This window comes from Microtus oregoni, unplaced genomic scaffold (assembly GCF_018167655.1).
Source record: "Microtus oregoni isolate MIOR12 unplaced genomic scaffold, Mior012 000072F_ref0000427, whole genome shotgun sequence".
NCBI classification, from domain to species: Eukaryota; Metazoa; Chordata; class Mammalia; order Rodentia; family Cricetidae; genus Microtus; species Microtus oregoni.
In genome coordinates, this window is record NW_024543979.1 from 3,517,480 (window position 1) to 3,534,384 (window position 16,905).

General features: G+C 41.1%; 1 protein-coding gene across 3 annotated transcripts in view; it reads left to right on the top strand.

The window, feature by feature from the left end:
• Arhgap24 (Rho GTPase activating protein 24) overlaps window positions 1-16,638 on the top strand; it is a 389,929-nt gene extending 373,291 nt beyond the window's left edge. For all 3 annotated transcript variants that reach the window (XM_041642135.1, XM_041642137.1, XM_041642136.1), the window contains 5 exons: window positions 242-374; window positions 2,999-3,072; window positions 5,019-5,140; window positions 10,260-11,325; window positions 15,802-16,638. In XM_041642135.1, the coding sequence (XP_041498069.1) occupies window positions 242-374; window positions 2,999-3,072; window positions 5,019-5,140; window positions 10,260-11,325; window positions 15,802-16,045 (1,639 nt within the window). In that variant the 3' untranslated portion in view covers window positions 16,046-16,638. The remainder of the gene's footprint in view (window positions 1-241; window positions 375-2,998; window positions 3,073-5,018; window positions 5,141-10,259; window positions 11,326-15,801) is intronic.
• Window positions 16,639-16,905: the final 267 nt, after the last annotated feature.

The following is a 16,905-nucleotide window of genomic DNA, read 5'->3' on the forward strand; positions in this document are numbered from 1 at the left end:
GATTGACCTTTTAAATGTTTTCAAGACAGCCTGGAGACTTGGTATCCGTCAGTGTCCCTCTCCTGCCACCTGTGGTGACCTCTACTGGCCATTTTGGAAACCCATGCCCCCTGAAAACTGGATCAGCTGATTCAATGGCAAACTTTGACCCATTTTTCTCATGAATACATTTGACAAAAAAATAAATAAATAGAATCATGTGAATCTGTGCCAAAGAGTCTCCAAACTTCTGTCTCCGCAGCAACACGGACGTCCACACTGTGGCATCCCTGCTAAAACTGTACCTCCGGGAACTTCCCGAACCCGTCATTCCTTATGCAAAGTACGAAGACTTTTTGTCATGTGCCACACTGCTCAGCAAGGAGGAGGAAGCAGTAAGTCCAAGTTGCTTCTGCATAAACGTTGTGTTCAGGATGTTGGTGACACTTTTGTCTTCAATTTGAGAGTTTCCTCCCCCGCCCTACCCCCACTCCAATCCTTGAATTGTTTTACCTTGTGCTATGTGTGACATCACATCGAGATCGCCATGTGTAGCCAAACACCCAGTTTGACCCTTTTTGATTAAGAGAATACAGAAGGATAGGTGAAATCACTGCCCTTATGATCCCCTACTGGCCGATGGCAGTGCTGCCTTGGGCCTCCTGGTCCAGGAGAGGGCTGACCTCTGTTTCTTAGTGCCGTGTTGTTAGTATTATCTTCACCCCAAAAATGGCATAAAAATGTCCTGTGTACCAACTGGTGGCTCTACTTGTTTTGTTAAAAATCATTTTTTGTGTGTGTGTAATATTTGTTCACTATAAATCAACCATTGAAAGTATGTGTTTCAGTATCTTTTAGTATGTTCTCCAAGCTGTTCAAGCATGACCAAAATCTAATATTAGAATATGTAATGTTTTTATTATCCCAAAATAATCCTCAGTCCTTATTTTCCCATTTCTCTTCCTCTATCCTTGTAGCTGCTTTTCTTATGGACTTACCTCTTCCAGACATTTCATCTCACTGTTCAGTGTCTTGGCCATCTTGTAACTTCTTCCTTATGTTCTTGAATTCATTTATGCTGTGCCACACATCAGTATTTCATTTCTTATAATTCCAAATTATATTCTATTTTATCCATTCATCAGTAAGGAACACTCATTTTACTTCCGATATTTGATTATTGAATAATGCCTCCATGAATGCCCGTGTACCCACCAAGTTTGTACTGACACGTTTTACACGTGTCTTGCTTATGTACCCAAGAGGTGGGATTTTGGGACTACTCAAACTTTGCCTTAAGAGGCCGTGGGATTTTCAAACCTTATCAGCAAATGTGCCATTCCCAGCTTCTCCACCTGTCTGCCATCAGGAGCTGACACTTAGCATAGACTCTCCCACATGACAAGTAGTAGATCCCTGAGGATGAGTAATGCCTTTTTATCTAATCCCTAAAGGGCTTGGCTCCAGCATTCCCTGAGGATGCCTAAGGTGGTGATATTTGTGTCTTTTATATGAATGTGATTATTATTTGTATAGCCTATGCACAAATTTCTGTATATTTGAAGTCAGTCCTATATATGTATAAAGCCTAGTACAATACAGGGGTTCTAAACATAATGATTTGAGGGCTATTTAGGAAACATCTGCCCACGTTCAATACAGAAGTAATATTTTTAATCTACACTTGGTTGAATCTTCAGGTATGGAAAGCAACCATATTTGTCTATTGTTGTTGAACTGTAAATACAGTTTAGATACAAATATTCATATATGATTTGAAAACAGTTCTCCCATTCCATGTGTTATCTCTTCACCTTCCAGACGCTGTATTTTATCAAAACTTTGTATCAGAAGTTTGTTTTTTTTTTTAACAGTTTCAATGAAATCTAATTTACTCAGTTTATTGCTCTTTCTTTTTGTCTCCTGGCCAAGCAGCTCTTGTTTAATGGACGATCACAAGGATCTAGCCCATGCTTTTTTAGCTCTTGCTCCAGTTCTTACACTGAGAGCTGCAATCCTTCAGGAGTCCATTCTTGTCTATGGTGTGAGGAAGATGGGGTGAGGGTAACTTTACTCTTCTGCCCATAACATTCAATGGTCTCAACACTGTTGAAAAACGTGTTCTCTCTACCAGTGGCTGTCTTGGCATTCATAGCCGGAATTGCTGCCTCTTTATATAAACACTCGTATTTTGTGTGTTGCATAGCATTGTCTGGAGCTTTTTTTGTACCAAAAGAGAATACTTAAGTTGCTGAAACAGAGGCCATCTGTCTTGTGAAACCTAAAATACATACCACTTCACCGTGTAATGAAAGAATAAATCAGATCCCAATATCAACTGACCTCTCTGTGGCCTTTGTATGTTAGAGGACACTCTACAATCATCAGAACCACAGAAATTCATCCTTTGTGACAATCCCTTGAATCAGTCTTCCCAATGCTCTAGCCCCAACTATATAATGTAGACATGTCCTAGACGCGTTCCACGCAGAGAGGCGCTAGGCTCTGGCTGGGCATGTCTGGCAGCTACTACCTCAATGCTGTTTATTTTTTGCAGATAACTTTATTGCAAATACAGCTGTCTTCTGTTTACAAGCCAACTGCAAAGAGTGTTTTATGTTTAAATAGCGTCACTTTCAAACTTTCTCTGCAACAGTGACCTCCTGTTGCACACCTGCCATGAAGGAGGTGGCTCTAGGCGGTTGGTTTATTGCACAGAGATAACACGGCATCTCTGAATGATAGTCTATTGTAACACTGTCTTTGACTGACACCTCATCACATGATATGTGACTTTATTTATAGGGGTATTTAAAATATCTGTGCGTCTTTGGAAATATTTCTAAGCTGTTCATTGTGACAGTGGAACGTTTTCATGGTGGGATCATTTACTGACTATATTTTAAAAAATTAGTAACAGCAGCCACAAAGCCTGTCTGGCTATTTCCTATCTGCTTGAATCTCAAGACCAACACACGGAAAGATGACATGCATTCGCTCTCTTCTCGTTTGCGCTCAGGGCATTAAGGAATTAATGAAGCAAGTGAAGAGTTTGCCAGTGGTTAACTACAACCTCCTGAAGTATATCTGCAGGTAAGAACTTTCCTAAACACGAAACTAAGCCAGACAGCATCATATTTAATTTGGCGGTAATTTACTTGTCGCAATGAATAAAGCAACATGAGAATCCATGTTAGTCTCACAGCAAGTTAATAAATTTGACAGAGATATTGCTAAGAGTTCCTGAGCACTAAAATTTGTTTGATTTTATAATTTGATGATTGTAAAATAGCTCTTACCACCACACATTGAAGCCGTATTAATCTGAGCTTTCACCAAAGTCATTTGGGTCTCGTGCTCCAAAGAGCAACATGTGGGCCGTAGGATGAAGAAGCCGGCTTGGGAATGCAGTCTGTCATGGACTATATTCTTCTACCTCTTTATGCAGTTTCCCTACTTTTCATGAGTAAAAGGAGGAAATAAAACCAGATACTTCACACAGTTACCATGAGACTCAGGGTACTCGGCACTGTGGCCTTCACAGACAGTGTAAGTAGGTAGGCGTTCCCAGACCTCCATCAGATCTTTCTAGTGATTGCTGACTTTAGAAACAAGTAGGGCTTTCAATGTCACACCTTCCAAAAGCAAGAAAATGTTTTAACCAACACGTATTTACAAACTCAGAATGCTATCATTCACCAGTTTTTCATTCATTCAGGTTATTGTGTTAAGCAAGAGAAGTTTGCCTCCTCCTCAAGTAAAATGAGAAAATAGGCTTGAGTCTACTGCAAGTCTCTACACAATAAAAGTACTTCTCTTGAAATACTTAGGCAATTTTTTTTAATCTTTATTTTTTAAATTTTTATATGTGTATGTGTGACCATCATCTATGTATATACCAAGTGTATACCTAGTGATAGCAGAAGCCAGAAGGTGGATTGCCTAGGTCTGGAATAGCTGTGAGCCGCACAATGTGGGTGCTGGAAACATAAACAGAATGGTTTTCCTACTAAAACTGCCCGAGGATGGACTATTTGGTGCTCTTTAACCTTTAACGCACAGTAAATTGAGATATATGTATTTGTAGTTTTTCATCAATAGAATTGACGTTTTAGTTCCAAAAAATATTTGCACTTACATTTTAATAGATCTTAACTGGAGCTCACAAATTCCCCATGACAACAGTGGTTCTTCTTCTGTGGAACCGGGATTTTACTAGATGATCTCCTGTGCTGGTCTCTCACCGAGTGTGTGCATCGTTGGTAAATCCAAGACATTAGACACAGGCTGGTTGTGTGTTGTTATAACTGAAACAAAACACCTAAGCAAATCAACTTTCAAGAATCAATGGTTGGGTTGATTCATTGCGGTTTCAGAGTATCAGAGGTTCAGTTCATTGGTGATCTGTCTCCTCACTTAGATCTTGTGGTGAAGCAGAACTAGGAAGGAACGTGGGACAAAAAGCGTCTGTTTAGTGACCAGGGCTGTTTTAAAGCTTCACGTATCCTTCATTGGTGCCATGTGCTGCCTTTTTTATTGCATTTCAGGATTGAAGCTTTACTACCTTTTGTCTTCTTGCCTCTCTCTCTCTCTCTCTCTCTCTCTCTTTCTTTCTCTCCACTGTTGTCCATGACGAGCTGATTCTCCATATCTCCCTCAAGGATACCGCCTTGATGACTGGAACCTCCCTCTAGACCCCATCTTTGATGGTTCCCCCTATTTCCAAACACTGTCACGTAAACCACAACAGAAGGGAATGTGTGTAATTGACGCTCAAAATCCATAATAACATCCAAACACACTTAATTAAGAGTGCAGATGAAACTGCACCAAGCCAAGGAAGTTCTTCGATACAGTGCCAAACCTTGATGTCTCAGCATTTGTAATGTCTGTGCACTGCAGTGAGAGGTGTTTGAATCCCCATATAGTTTCCATAGCAATCCTTGAACATATTTCAGTTCATACATTTCCCAGTGATCCACTTGATTCCACGAAGACACTGAATCTCACTGTTTCAATGGTACTCCTGCCACCACCAGGTTCCTGGACGAAGTGCAATCCTATTCGGGAATTAACAAGATGAGCGCCCAGAACTTGGCAACCGTCTTTGGCCCGAACATCCTGCGCCCAAAGGTGGAAGATCCTCTGACCATAATGGAGGGTAAGTGAGTGATGGCCTTGTGCCCTCACCAGGAAAGAACCAAGTGGTTGGCCTTAGTTGGCGCGAACCTAGTCTTCTTTCATCGAACTAAGAGAGTAAGTGAGACCGCAGTTTCTCAATGCTTTGTCCTTAAATGGAAAGTATTTTCTTTTGAGAAGAGAGTTTTCTTCATATTACTCGAACTAAAATTGTAAAATAATTCCACAATAGCACTCCGTTACAAATGAACATGCACAGATTAGCTGATCACCTGAAAATTCCGAGACAGAGCTGGGGCAAGTGCTCACTTTGCATCCAGTGCAACGGTCAGGTTACTTTTAGTTAATTAGTGTTTATTTGTTTGAAGAGATTCAATGATTTCAAATGGTAAATCAATTTGACTTTTTATATGACAATGCTGTTTACTTGTTGGTTGAAACCTAAAGGAATTATTACTATTCCAATTACAAAACTTTTCACACTATTTCCATTAATAGTCTACCTCTAGTTCTAGCAACTTTAAAGAATGGATGCTTTTTCTTTTTTTACCTGTGAGTACTGCTATCATTGTTTTCTAAGAATGCCTCGATTGAACATCTCTGAGTTTACTATGTAACTTAGAAGAGAGGATAGCTAGCTTTAGTTTCCCCCAGAGTTTATTTAGTCTCAAAGAAAGTATGCTGCTCTTCCTTTCTTGCACGTCCTAAGATTTTTATTCTGCATTTTGAGTATGACAGACAAAGCCACCAAGTATGTACCCATCACCTTTTCTCACTTAGCTGCACTTTTCTGATATTGAGGGAAATGTAAGTTAGCGTCATAGTTTGGGTAAAAGATAATCCAAAAAACTTAATTACCATCTAAAGAATTTAATAGACACAAGGATGCTTTCTGTCTGGCCATGCAGATAAAATGGACATAATATCACATAATAAAACAGAAAAATATGAGTGTGAAAGTCTTGTAGGCAGAGGAAAAATTGACCATGGTGGGAGGGGGATTAGAAAAAGCACTGACAGGAACAACCAGATTGGATTATATACATATCTGAAAAGGTCAAGGAGCATATTTAATAAAAATTAAAATAAGAGAAAAGGTAATCATGTATAAAGTCATATCTATATACTGAAATACTATGAACAACAAATTAAAGTTCAGATTCCTGAACACCGAAGGCTGCTGTGGTAGCTGCTCTACTTGGCATCCTAGAGTCACTGAGAAAAGAGTCTCAGTGAAAGACCGTGTGATCAGATAGTCCTGTGGGCATACGTCCATGGGAAACTCTGTGGGTTACCATGATGGGTGGGGAAGATCCAGCCTGAATGCAGATACCGTTCCCTTGCATGGGGCCCAGAGAAAGCTGGCGGAACACTGTGCATGCATGCCTCATCTCTCTGCTCTTGACTGCGGACATGATGTGACCTTTTGTGGCTCCTGCTTGATCTCCTGCTATGATGGACTGTATCCTAGAATTGTGAACTTAGAAAAGTCCCCCTTTCCCCTAAATTGTGATTTGTTGGGGTGTTTTAACACAGCAACAGAAATGAAACTGAACAGCTGTGTAATTGCATTTGTATATTAACTTCTAGCAAAAGTAAAACTGTAGCCATTGAAATCACAGTAGTGATGACCATGAGCAGGAGATGTGGGTAAAAGGCTGGCAGCAAAAGGGCACAGGGGAAATTAACCATATTATAATTAGGTAGTTTTTCCAGGGCTATGTACACTTGCCATAACTCATTGCATATCCTCAGACGTAGAAAATGACAGCTATATACATATTTGCTACAAACATATAATTTGAAGTTATAGTGTATAAAATACTGCCTATGTATCTTTACAGGAAAATTAGATTCTTAGCCAATGCTTATAAAGCAAACTGCCTGGATATGGCCTTTTAATTTAACCTGCACAGAATGATATGAGCCATGAGGGAATTGCTGGATTGGACAGCTCAGTGTGATTCCAGAGTTAGCCTGGACTCTGCATAAGAGGCTGGTGATTACAACTGCTTAGACCTGATTACTGAGACTGGATTCTCTGCACCAGCATTCTAAGGAAGTAAACTACAGCCAGGAATGGAAGAAAGGAAGCAGCGCTAGCTCATGTGGTAGCAGGCGCACGTCATCATCACCAATTATGGAATTGAAAGTCCCTTTGCAGGAGACTATTACCATGGCTCATCCCCAAGACTAGGTAGCAGAAAACATCCCGACACACAAGAAAGAATATTCTCAATCTGTGGGGCCTTGACACTCACTCTGCCTTGTGATGGCACACTTTATCTTGGATGCTCGCAAGCTCATCTTGAAAGCACGGGAAATTTGTTGTCCGGTTAATTAAATGTCGCCCAGAATCCATAACTATCATAAAAAGCAGCGAAGCTTCAAATGCTATTATTCCAGGGATGGAAGAAAGGGTTCATTTTCCCCCAGTATTAGGCAAAGCCATTTGTGATGGAAGCTGTCAATCTTCACAGCTCTGCCTGTCACACAAACAAGAAGTGTCACGTTCTTTCTTTCAGTGATGAGAGGGCTGATGACCACTTTAAACATCCCTGTTCTATTTTTATCCCTAGAGCTGCAGTTACGGGAGGTTATGAGCCACCACACGTGGGCGCTGGGAACTGACCTCACTGCTGAGCTGTCTCCCCAGCCCAGACTGTGTGAATTTCTTTGAAGTTTTTGTATTAGACTCACTGGGTTGAATATGTGACTAAAGAAGCAGAGCTTACTGGGAAAGTGAAGCTGAATGGACACACAAAGTGTTTCCATTGCCTTGCTTTTCCACCTGCAACGCTGTTATAACTGCTGGTGATTCAGTAAAACTTGCCCTTAGCTTCCCTGTTAAAATCGGCCTAGATTTAGTGATTGTCACCCCATTTTTAAATCTGAGCATGGAAGTGTGTGACAACAGATGCAGAATTTGGAACCAAAAGACTGGGTATTAAACTTCACCTTGTCGTTATTCATCTGTGACTTTAAGCAAAGATGTTAACCTTTCCTGACCTCGATTCCCTCATCTGAAAAAAAAGTGCTGTATTCTGTCTCCTGGGCTTTTTGTGTGAGACGCTTGGAGTGTTCCCACCTATTGCAGCGTCTCTCAGACACAGAGGAATCATCTAGGAGCAGTGTGAAGATGCAAATTCAGACGCAGGTGTGACCAGGAAGGTCCTGAACCGGTGAAGCTTCCAGATGACAGTACTGTTTCTAGACTTTCTTGCTGTCCTATGAAACCTACATAAACACACAGCATCTTACCTCCCACCCAGTGACTATTACATTGAAATAAGACTTTTAATAAGAAATGTATATAATATTTATGAACCGTAAATATTGGTCTAACAGCTACCCTGCCACACTGGAAATAATAAATTTTGAATTTTGAATCATCATAGAAACAGTATGCAGAACATGGATGAGAGTGACATTTTTCCTATTTAGACTGAATTTAAGTGTTTGGGTGACGTGGTGCTTTAAGGGAAAGGGCAGCTATGTCCTGCATTTGGCTGCTGCTCCCAGTTAGCCGGGTTAGCTGACTTAAAGCATTTCTAGTAATTACATTGTTGGGACTTCCTCTGAGTCAGCTTTTTTCCCCCATTGAATCAGTGATACTTTGTTTTCTGACTGTTTCTTTTTGTTGTTGTTGAGAACTGAGCATGTTTATTAACATGTTGGGACCTTGCATGTGATTCTCCCTCCACGTTGCTTCTGTGCTATTGTTCATTGTCTTAATAACAATTCTGTAAGTCCATCCTTTTCATTACATGGAACTTTTACATCTGTATATTGTGTACTCAGTTGTCAGTGAGTGAGTAGAGATTTGCTGAAGTGCCTGGAGCCAATAAAATTCTTCATGTCTATCAAGAGGTTCTGTACACCTGCTGAGCCAAGTCAACACTCAGCTGGGCAGGCAGGCCACAAGTTCAGTCAGCCTACAGTTTCTGTTTGTGCTTCAAGGTCAGCCAGAGGTGAGAGCTTGCAGGCTCCTTCCTTCTTTCCAGAGCCTGAAAGTAAGGGAGACTGTTGCTGTCTAAAGTCTCGGCAACATGGTTTCATTGCCAGGGTTGTCCTTTACCATCTGGATTGGTACAGTGTTTTATGTCTTACCTCTTACTCATTGATTCAAATGGAAAAGATGGTTTTGAGATGCTTTATGTAATTAATTGGAAAAAAGGCTTTTTTTTTTTGTGCCTAAAGCAAACTTCTAATTGGATCCCGTAAGTCATCACTGAATGGAGTCTTCAGGAGGAAAACTAGACTTCAGATGATGGCAGCTCTCCAGAACAGAGCGCTTCCACCTGATACAGTTCTTTTGCCCTGGCTGCTGGACCGTTGGTTGTCACGGGGCGTGTGTGTTTTTAATTTTAAGTTACGATGATGGGTACCAGTATCATGATATTCCAAGCAACTCAAAACGGCGTGGAGACAGTCCTTTATCAAGATTTCTCCATAATGCTTATATCTTTAAGTTAATTCCCGTAATTCTGAAAAGGTTGATTCTGAAAATGCTACTAGTGCTTTTATGAAAAAGATGATTTTTAGAGGTCCTTACTCTACCATTCTAGTCAATGTCCCTTAGCCCTAAATTTTTTTAATGACAAAAGTCACATGGAACCTCTTTGGCTTATTGTAGTAAAAAGATGGACCATGTACACACCATAGTCCATCTAAGGCTCTACCCAAATACAATACTAAAGCAACAGTGGTGGTTTAGATTAACATGACCTTTTCTTAAGCATTTAATGCTGGAAATATTAAACTTGCAATAAGTGTTGTATAGAAATAAAGTCCTGGCTCTAAATCATATTACTCTGACTTCAAGGCCAGAAGTCTGACCTCTGTTAGTTTGGTAACCTAGTCAAGATAATTAAAATAATGTAATGGTGATTATATGTGTATATACATATACATGCATATATACACATACATACAAATATACATGTTTTTACAGTTCATGGCACAGACTAGATGCTCAAGAAACTAGTTTGTATCACTAATATATAATCATGAGTATAAGCTCTTATTGGTAATAGTCATAGTAAATTTCTTCTAAATATCTCTCCTCAAGAGTCCAATTCAAAATGGAAACACATCAAAACCACCTCACTCACTCTATTTTATTTTCTCTGTAATTACAGGCACTGTGGTGGTCCAGCAGTTAATGTCAGTGATGATTAGTAAACATGACCGTCTCTTCCCCAAGGACACCGAGCCTCAAGATGGACTGAGCAGCAACAACAATGACGGTCATAAGAAAGCCACTATGGGTCAGTTGCAGAACAAGGAAAATAACAACACCAAGGAGAGCCCCGGCAGACGGTGCTCTTGGGACAAGTCTGAGTCCCCCAAGAGAAGCAGCATGGACAATGGATCTCCCACAGCTCTGTCAGGCAGCAAAACCAACAGCCCAAGGAACAGTATTCACAAGCTGGATAGCTCCAGGAGCCCCCCTCTCACGGTCAAAAAGAACCCAGCCTTCAATAAGGGTAGCGGGATAGTCACCAACGGGTCGTTCAGCAGCAGTAATGCAGAAGGTGTCGAGAAAATCCAAACCACCCCTAATGGGAGTTTACAAGCCAGAAGGACCTCTTCCCTGAAGAGCTCTGGTACCAAAATGGGCACTCACAGTGTACAGAATGGAACGGTCCGCCTGGGTGTTTTGAACACGGACACCGTAGGGAACCCCTTGAATGGTCGCAGCATGAGTTGGTTGCCCAACGGCTACGTGACCCTGCGTGACAACAAGCAGAAGGAGCAGGCTGCGGAGTCAGGCCAGCACAACAGGCTCTCCACCTACGACAATGTTCACCAGCAGTTCTCCTTGATGAACCTCGACGACAAGCAGAGCGTGGGCAGTGCCACGTGGTCCACCTCCTCCTGTGAGATCTCCCTCCCCGAGAACTCCAACTCCTGCCGCTCCTCCACCACCACCTGCCCGGAGCAAGACTTTTACGGTGGGAACTTTGAGGACCCTGTTTTAGACGGACCCCCGCAGGATGACCTTGCCCATCCTGGGGACTACGAGAACAAAAGTGACCGCAGGAGTGTGGGTGGTCGAAGCAGCCGTGCCACCAGCAGCAGTGACAACAGTGAGACCTTTGTGGGCAACAACACCAGCAACCACAGCGCACTTCACAGTTTGGTGTCCAGCCTGAAACAGGAGATGACCAAGCAGAAGATCGAATATGAGTCCAGGATAAAAAGGTGAGAAAACTCAGAAATCATTAGTGTGACCAGAGAGTTGCGACAGCTTCCCAAGGCGGCGTTGAGTCGTCCCGAAGCAAGCATGCTCCACCTAGGAGATCTGATTCAGGCCATGTGTTCGGAAGAACGTTGGGGAAGTTAGGTAGCATCTACCTCAGATCAAAAGCACAGAAGTCACTGGGCCTTGTTTCTGGGATAAAATAAGGTCCTCTTGAATGATGAATGAATATCCCTGTCTGTGGTAAAGGGCCCTGAGGGACAGACAACAGCCGGCTGTTTTCATTGGTAAGATAAGCAAAGAAACAGAGTAAAACCGGAAGCTGGGTAAAATGTTAGGATGAAATTTCAAAAGCAAAGAAAAGTTTTATTTCCATTTCTCAACCATTTACTTCTGAGACAGTATTTTTAGCTCCCAGACATCTCAGACTGGGAAAAATCTGATGAGCTCCAAGAGACGACTGGTCCAAGGTGACCCAGGACGTGCAGGGCTCATTTTCCAGTCCCTTCTCTGACACTGGAATGTGTGGAGAACCAGAGCAGACACGTTCCTTCGACTAGCTTGGGGAAATGTGGTCCAAGCGAGGTGCAAGCTACATGATTATGAGAGCATGGTTATGTTAAAATTTATTTCACAGCAACTTATGCTCCCTGCTTATGACCCGGGCGCACGGTTTGCTTAGCAGATTGCTTGGGGAAGCAGCCTAGGTGAATTAAGGGCCAGTAGCTGTGTTCTGTGTCCACTGTACTCCTGAGAGTCAGGGCTCCATCTAGACTGGATCGCAGAACTCACAGACAAAGCCTTACGCTAGAGACCTGAAGCTCACCCAACCCTGCCACGGTCACGGAATTATAAATAGTTTAAGCTTGTGCTCCTTTAGCTCACTGTATAGCAGCAAGTGCTGAATTATGGGGTAAGGAGAAGCAGTGCTGAGGTTCAGGCCACCACAAGGAATGGCTGACCCAGGTTCGAGCCATGTTTATCAGAGAGCCTCTTCATGCATAGCTTGCTGGGGTCATTAATAATTTGACTCTATCAACTGCCTTGATAACTCCAAACCCCATATTTAGTTATGAAATTACATGATGTGATATATGTATATATCTTCAGTACAGAGATGATAGATAAATGGATGATATACACAGTTGTCTTTAACATATTGTAATGAGTTTCCCATCTAATGATTAACTGCAAAACAAAAAAATAGCATACTTTCATAAGCTATGGAAAATTAAATATAAATTAAAATACTGCTTAGGAGCCTGGAAAATTACTTCCCTTGCCAAAGTCTTTCTGTGAGCTTCATTGAAAGAAAATGAGCCTTTGTATGTTTCTCCATGGCACTATAATACCAGGTGGTATTTAAAAAGATTGCCGTCTTCTGAGGTATCTTCATTCCTAGGACCAGGATAGATGAATGCCACGACATCTGTAGTGCTTTTCAGATAGCTTGACAAACAGCAGAACTTTTAAAGAGCGTGTCATTTCAGTGACTCATGCCTCTAAGCTTTCTCTCCCCCTGCCAAGCCAAGGGAGAGGTCAGGGGAGGTTGTTGCACGCCCAGCACATGGGATGTGCAAGGATTGGTACTCTCGTTACTTTCCTGCCATTGCTGTGAATTCTACACACTTTCTTCACATTCTCCTAACTCCACCTCCTCAATACTATGGATGATTAGAGAGATGGCAGAATGAGTGGTGGCGTATTTCCCTTTGTCTACCAATGAGATGTATTGTTTTCAGCCTCAAATACAAGTATGAGTTTACTATTCTTTTCTGCCCATCCCCTCCTCGGTTTCCACCTTTATTTTCATAGAAAATCCTGAATTGTACTCCAAGAAATCCATTTATATTATATCAGTTCTTTAGCTTGATTAATCTATTCTTAGTTTAGAATACTGTATTTAATTGTAATTTATAACTGTATAACTGTAATTTATAAATGTATAACAATATCACGAAGCTGTGACTCAGACTACTTAAATCTGTAGCTCTCTGATTTTTCTCCTTCACAGGTAGAAATTTTGAAGAAGATATCTTAAAGTCTCATACCATTGTTTGGGGCTTGTCCATTTATCCTTTTGAGTCTGTGTTGTGTATTGGATAGTGTGATGCTCTACAGGATATTCAGAATCATTTATGTGCATGCTAATCAATCCAAGATCATGGAGTAAATGTCATTTTTATATTACGGGTTTCCCCCAAGTCCTCCTTTCTGACACTACTGTGGGAAGGCTTCCTTCCTTGTAGACTTACCACGTGCTGCTTCCGTTGCTTTATTTACAAAATACATGCTTGATTATTGATCTAATGCTGCGTCTCTTTTTCACCAATGGCCTATTTCACTAATTCCCTCTGTGTCTACTGTATCTCCTCATCTTCTGTTTCTCTCTTCATAGTTTTACTAAGGTAAATTGGTCATTTTTAATCTACTCCCCCCATCTATCTTAACTTTTGCTTATTGTATAATTTTTCCTAATTATTAGCCCACATGATACTGTGTTTCTCAAGTCTAATTTCTAGTAATGTAATTCTCTTTTTTAATGATCCAAGTCTGCCACCCGTAGAAATTCTTGGGTAGATTTTGTTTTTATTCCCTAACTTGCAAAGAGAACTCATGACTCAAGATCTCAGTTGAATCTACTAGCACTTTATGGCTTCTCTTATACCAGAGTCCCCATCTCTCACCAGCTGAAGAAGAGAATGGTCTCTCCTCTCAGGCTTCAGTGTAGGGTAACACTATTGTGTTACTTACTATCCTATGTTGCATTTATTCCTGGGCCCTGACATCTGAAAATACTATTATTATTATTATTATTATTATTATTATTATCATTATTATTTTGGTTTTTCGAGACAGGGTTTCTCTGTGGCTTTGGAGCCTGTCCTGGAACTAAAAAAATACTATTATTTTAACTTTAACCTTGGCAAAACACTCATAAAATGTTTCTAAAATTATCCAACACTTTTATGTGTTTGTGTTAAGGAAATTCCTTATTATTTTATTATTTTCTGCTTAGTCCTTTGGTTTCTGGATGTTTTGCACAAAGGTCTCTGACATACAAATGTGTTAATACATTTTCTGCCTGGGTTATTTCGCTTGGTATTTAAGCTTCAGCTTTTTCTAACACATTTAGTTGAAAATAGTTTTAGAGACTATAGAGAGAGATTGCATTGTATGGTAATCCTGAGTGACAGCCAGCACGCTTCCAACCTCTTAAGTGAAAATTCGATTGTGTGTTGTAAATAGTCTTCTTAGCTATTGCACACTAAAAAGGGTTTGTTTTTGTGTTTTTGTTTTTGGATTCATGTTATTCATAAAGGGATGCTAGCTTCATGTTCAATTTAACTCTCTGTTTATCTGACCAAATTAATTTTTTATGTTACTATTAAAGTAATCTGCTTTTTAGGTTCTACTGGTCTGACAAACTTGAATGAAACCCCATGATCCTTTAGCTCAGAAAAGGAGAATTGTGCAAGTCAGCTGTTAGCAGAGAAAGCCATCAAGAACCAAGTTCCATTACTCCTCTTCTAAAATCATAAATACACAAACACAAGAGAGTCTCTTATAAAGAAACTACTTTAAATTCTATACTTATTGAAAGGACGGTTACATAGATGCACAGTATCTACGTCCTGTAAGAGAGTAACAATGTGTCAGAAGAGCTGACATCAGGGCTAAGAGCTCAGTGGAGAGCACTGTGACTAGAAAGCAGAAAGTCTGATATTTATTCAGCTCCAGCCAATGCTACCTTCCAGCCAACCATGCAGCTTTCCTTTGGTTTTGTTTGGCTGATTGTTTGATTTTGTTTTTTGACACAGGGTTTCTCTATGTAGCAGCCGTAGATGCTTGGAACTTGATTTGTAGACCAGGCTTGCCTCAGACCCACAGAGATCTGCCTGCCTGTGCCTCCCAAGTGCTGGTTTGAAAGGCATGCCCCACCATGCCTGGCTATGATGTGGGTTACTATTGGTCCTTTCATATAGCAGGACCACACCCTCTTGAAAACTCTATTCTCATCAGGAGATGTAACCTGATGATGATCATTGCTGAAACATTTTCCCTAGAAAGTTGTGTGATTATCTTCCTTCCTTCCCACCTCCATCACACTTCCCCATCCGTTCAGTAAAGGCAACTTGCAGCAGTGTGCAGGAGGCTGCCCCGCCTCTGTCCTTTCTGTGCTGTGTGCTTGAGTCTCCAGCTTGTCTGTGCTGACTCTACTAATTCACCATGAAGTGACAAGGAAGCACTTCCCAGAGATGTCCTAGAGACTCATGATGATGACAATAAATCACAGTAGCAAATAGTAAATCAATAACACTGAGAAAACCTTATTAGACATGGCTTTGATGCTTTGACAGGGCTCATTTTGATTTTGTAAATGCTGTAGACAGTTTAGAAAACAGATCTCGTTTGCGCTCACCTTTCGGAGATAGAGAATTCACTTGTCTCTTGTTTCCCCTTCCCACGCTCTACAGCTTAGAACAGCGGAACCTGACTTTGGAAACAGAAATGCTGAGTCTCCACGATGAACTGGATCAAGAAAGGAAGAAGTTCACCATGATAGAGATCAAGATGAGAAATGCCGAGCGAGCCAAAGAGGATGCAGAGAAACGGAACGACATGCTCCAAAAGGAAATGGAGCAGTTCTTCTCCACGTTTGGAGACCTGACGGTGGAACCCAGGAGAAGCGAGAGAGGAAACACGATATGGATCCAGTGAGCCTTTCTCGGCTGTCCTGGAGAACTCCAGGGAGGACTCTGGGAACTTGGGGGCAAACAGTATAGGGGAGCAGTGTGGGTTCAGGTGGCTGGTCTGTGTAGAGCTTCATCTGGTGAGGAAATCTCATTTACAGACATCACTATCCATATCTACAGTGTGTACCAAAGTTCTATCACGCTCCATAATGCTACTGTCAAGTGTTACAACTGGATATGTGTATAGAAAGTAGTTTCTAAAATGTCAATTAATAGTAAGAAGCATATCTCAATGATTATTTTATTGCAGGTCCCGTATTTAAATGTTGAATCAATATGTTGTTGCAATTTAGCTTGCATTCAAGCTTCACCCCTTGCACTTAACATAAGCTATTTTTGGCATCGTGTTATCATCCGCTTATTTTATAAATCAATATTTTTATTTCCCTTTTTGCTGAGGAAATGGAGATAAGAGGAAATATAAATATATAAATATATATAAGATGAGTTATTAAAGTCAGAGAACACTTTGTGGCTGTTCTGTTTGTGCCAATAGACCTTGCCATGACCAAAAAGAGAGATGTAAGAATGTTTTATAAAATATAGAAGAATCACAAGGTACCTGTCAATCATTCTTTAAATTCTTCAGTGTGGCCTGCCTGGCGGGCAGTGGGGGGTGGGGGTCAGTGAGTATGAGGTTTTCCCATGTAAGCATGAAGACCTGAATTCTGATATACAACAACCACATAAAGATTCAGATGTAGCCTCCCACACCTATGTAACTCCAGAACTGGGAGTAGAGGAAGCTAGAGCTTTGCTAGACACCAACCCTGTTGTAAGAGCCTTTTCTTGGGGAGACATATCACGGAAGTCCACGCAGGGAAA